Source organism: Olea europaea, chromosome 21, assembly GCF_002742605.1.
Source record: "Olea europaea var. sylvestris chromosome 21, O_europaea_v1, whole genome shotgun sequence".
NCBI classification, from domain to species: domain Eukaryota; kingdom Viridiplantae; phylum Streptophyta; class Magnoliopsida; order Lamiales; family Oleaceae; genus Olea; species Olea europaea.
In genome coordinates, this window is record NC_036257.1 from 5,098,217 (window position 1) to 5,101,571 (window position 3,355).

At 33.0% G+C, this 3,355-nt stretch overlaps 1 protein-coding gene across 1 annotated transcript; it reads left to right on the forward strand.

The window, feature by feature from the left end:
• The first annotated feature begins 615 nt into the window (after positions 1 to 615).
• LOC111370443 (probable RNA-binding protein 19) lies at positions 616 to 3,114 on the forward strand. The gene is made up of 5 exons (XM_022992147.1): positions 616 to 733; positions 1,366 to 1,473; positions 1,614 to 1,728; positions 2,049 to 2,788; positions 2,883 to 3,114. The coding sequence occupies exons 1-5, from the start codon at positions 651 to 653 to the stop codon at positions 3,097 to 3,099; spliced, it is 1,263 nt and encodes a 420-aa protein (XP_022847915.1). The 5' UTR covers positions 616 to 650; the 3' UTR covers positions 3,100 to 3,114.
• Positions 3,115 to 3,355: the final 241 nt, after the last annotated feature.

A 3,355-nucleotide genomic window follows, 5' to 3' on the forward strand; every position in this document is an offset into this window, starting at 1 on the left:
AATTTTAATGAAATGATCATTAGTGTAATCTTTAAAAATTTCAGCAACTAACTACTGTAAAAAATTACTTTAATGACCATGTCAAAATTTAGTCCAATCAGTGAGTATCGACGAAATTTAATTGACATAATTTCAGTGAGTATAAACTCACTCGCCACCCAAATTCCAATAAACCCTCTTCTCCCTTCTCCAATTCCGTTTGGCTGTAGTTGTTGGAAAATAAATAATTTAAGTTTTAAATTTTCAAATCAATAATTTGTTGTTTCTATTTTAATTTCAATTTAATACAAAATTAAACTAATAATATTATAGTGTCACACACACACACACATATATGTTATAAATGTGGGGAATTGTTGTAACTTGAAATAAGTTTCAACTTTTCAAAATTAAAACCTATTAATTTTTAGTTTTAACATAAAATTAAATCACCATAGGTCATATGATAACTTATACTTTAATAGTTTAATTGTTGGGGTTGATATTCACCTGTAAAAGGAGGTGACATTTCATTGAAAAAAAAAAAAAAAGAAGAACCTTGAAGTTTTGTCCTCTCTACAATTTTATACTATATTCATACTATTTTGGCTATTTGATGAGAGATTCATTCACTTATCTCCCTATAGTTGTGCTCATAGAAGAAGAGCTACATGAGATTTATTTTGGAGCCGTGTAGTGCTGAAGGAACTCTCACGAAGGGAAGACAACATGACTTTTGTACAGCGTCTTCGACGTGACTCTCAAGACTTGCTTTTCTAACCCTCTTCTTATTTTATACTCCCTTCATCCCAATTATATAGGCTTGTTTCATTATTCACACGAATTAAGAATTCCTTTTTATTGTCATTGGAAAATTAATTTTTTCTAAGCTCTTTCCTAGTTTATCCCTATTTAATTTTTAATATGTAGTAGTAAATTATTATTGGAATTAGTAAAGAATTTGAATGATTTAATTTGAAAAAAGAAGAAACGAGAGTTGTTCCTTGTTTCCAAGAAGTGGAAATGTGTGTATTTGGATAATTTCAAGAAGTTGACATATTAAGTGGAAAAAATTGAATAAGGGTATATTGGTAAAAGAACAAAACAAAATATTCTAAATTAGGAAACATGCCTATATATTTGGGAGAAGAGAAAAAGGAACTACACCCTATATAATTGGGATGGAGGGAGTATTATTTTTTGAATTATGTTTATATCATTTATTTGTTTATGCTAATTGATAAATATTTACACACAAATCACCTAATTTTTTCAATAGTAGTTATTAATAATAAGTTCTACAAATATGTAAGCTCTTGAGATACCTGTCTTCAATCAATTTAATGTTTGTATTTTATATATTTATGATTAATATTCGGTATGAAGGTCACGAATATGCGTGAAGAACTTGCCAAGATATGTATCAGATGGCAGCCTCAGAGAATTCTTCTCTCAGAAAGGCGAAGTCACTGACGCCAAGCTCATGCGTACCAAGTATTCTTTCTCCAGTACCATTTTTTAGTTTTTCAATTTTTTTTCTATGTTTTATACCTTTTTTTTTTTTTTTTTTTTTTTTTTTTTATTTGTAAATTTCCAATATCCGAGTAATGGAATATACTTCACTTTTGGTGCAGGGATGGGAAGAGCAGACAGTTTGGATTTGTGGGATACAGGACTGAGCAAGAAGCAAATGAAGCCATTAGCTACTTTCATGATTCTTTCATAGATACTTGCAAAATTCATTGCGAGGTTCGTAATTTCTAATTGGCTTTGTGTCTTTTGCTATTTGTTATAGTTAGTTTGATTTCGACACTTCATAAAACAGGTTTGATTTCAATAAAATACTTGCTTAATGAAGAAATAGTAATTGAGTGCTTATATAGTATACTTCACTAAAAAGGATTATAAGAAACATATGTATGGACCTAGACAAACTGACTTTTTGTGGAAGGTTGTGGAGTGGTGAATTGCACTTGTAATCTTCTTTCCATAATTGTAGTATGCTTATCACATGCTTTAGGTATTTTAATTAAAAGAGGGAAAAAAGATTAACCTTTATCTGAACACAGATTGCTCGGAAGATTGGAGATCTAGAAATACCTCGTCCGTGGAGTCGCTACTCATCAAAGAAACAGGAGAGTTCATCTGGAGTGGAAAATAAATTAAATGGTCCTAAAGGTTCTAAAATTGTAGCAGCAAAGAGAGAGATTAAGAAGAGGAAGAAGGATGATGGGAATGATGATCCTCAATTTCAAGAGTTTCTACAGGTCATGCAGCCGCGCAGCAAGTCAAAATTGTGGGCAAATGATGCCCTTATAGCTCCCTCTCTTGAGAAAGGTAAAGATGCTAGTAGCAGGAAACTCCAAGTAAAAGGTAGTCATTGGAAATTAGATGAACCGAGCGCTCAGTTTGAGGGAACTGTGGGAAATGAAAATATATTGTTGGAGAATCAAAAGGCTGTTAAAGCAGACAGTTTAGTTCACAATGAAGTTGTATCTGATATGGATTACTTCAAGAGCAGAATAAAAAAAGAGTGGTCAGATTCCGAAAGTAATGGTGATGCTGATGACTCTGATGTGGATGATGATAGTGATTGGAGTGGTAATTCTCTGAACAAAAACAACCATGGTCCTGATGGGGATACATTCAAACAGGAAATTTCAGAAGGTGAGACTGAAGATGTCTCCTCTGAAATATCTAGTGAGAAAATATTCCACTCTGACAATCCATCATCAAGTACAAAATATGAGAAAGAACAAATCCGTGAGACCGGCCGCCTTTACATCCGTAATCTGCCATACACTGCCATGTACAATTCGAGCCCTGTGCCAATAGCTATTTCTTATCATTTTCTTTTTGTTTTTATTTTTCCTATGCATCAAGTGCCTTCTGATCTAACGCAGCGAAGAGGAGCTGGAAGAACACTTCAGAAACTTTGGTGACATCTCAGAGGTCCATATTGTTGTTGATAAAGATACAAAACGGTCCAAGGGCACAGCATTTGTTCTTTATGCTCTTCCAGAATCTGCTGCTAGGTATAGCATCCTGAGGTGGAACCCAGAATTGTACCTTATGCACCATGACTTCAGCATAACAGTTCCTCTTAAATGTGCAATTTAATGAACTGGTTGTTATAATCATAACACCAAATCATGGGTAGTTAATTTTTAATGATTTTTAAGCTTTCAGAATCTGACAATATCTCATACCAAAAGTAAAAAATCAATGCATAGTCCTGTTAAATGCATTGTGTTAACCTGTATGTGCCTTTACTGGTTTACATAGGTTTCCTTTAGCCATGAGATTGTCCTTGGATCTTTTGGTAGTTGATGCTCTATTTTTCTGAGAATATCATTTTCTAGTAGGTGGTTATATT

Coding starts and splice junctions, on each gene's coding strand:
- LOC111370443 (XM_022992147.1), top strand. CDS start 651: ATGAGATTTATTTTGGAGCCGTGTAGTGCTGAAGGAACTCTCACGAAG. Junction 734..1,365: donor TTTTGTACAGCGTCTTCGAC/GTGACTCTCAAG, acceptor TTCGGTATGAAG/GTCACGAATATGCGTGAAGA. Junction 1,474..1,613: donor GCCAAGCTCATGCGTACCAA/GTATTCTTTCTC, acceptor CTTTTGGTGCAG/GGATGGGAAGAGCAGACAGT.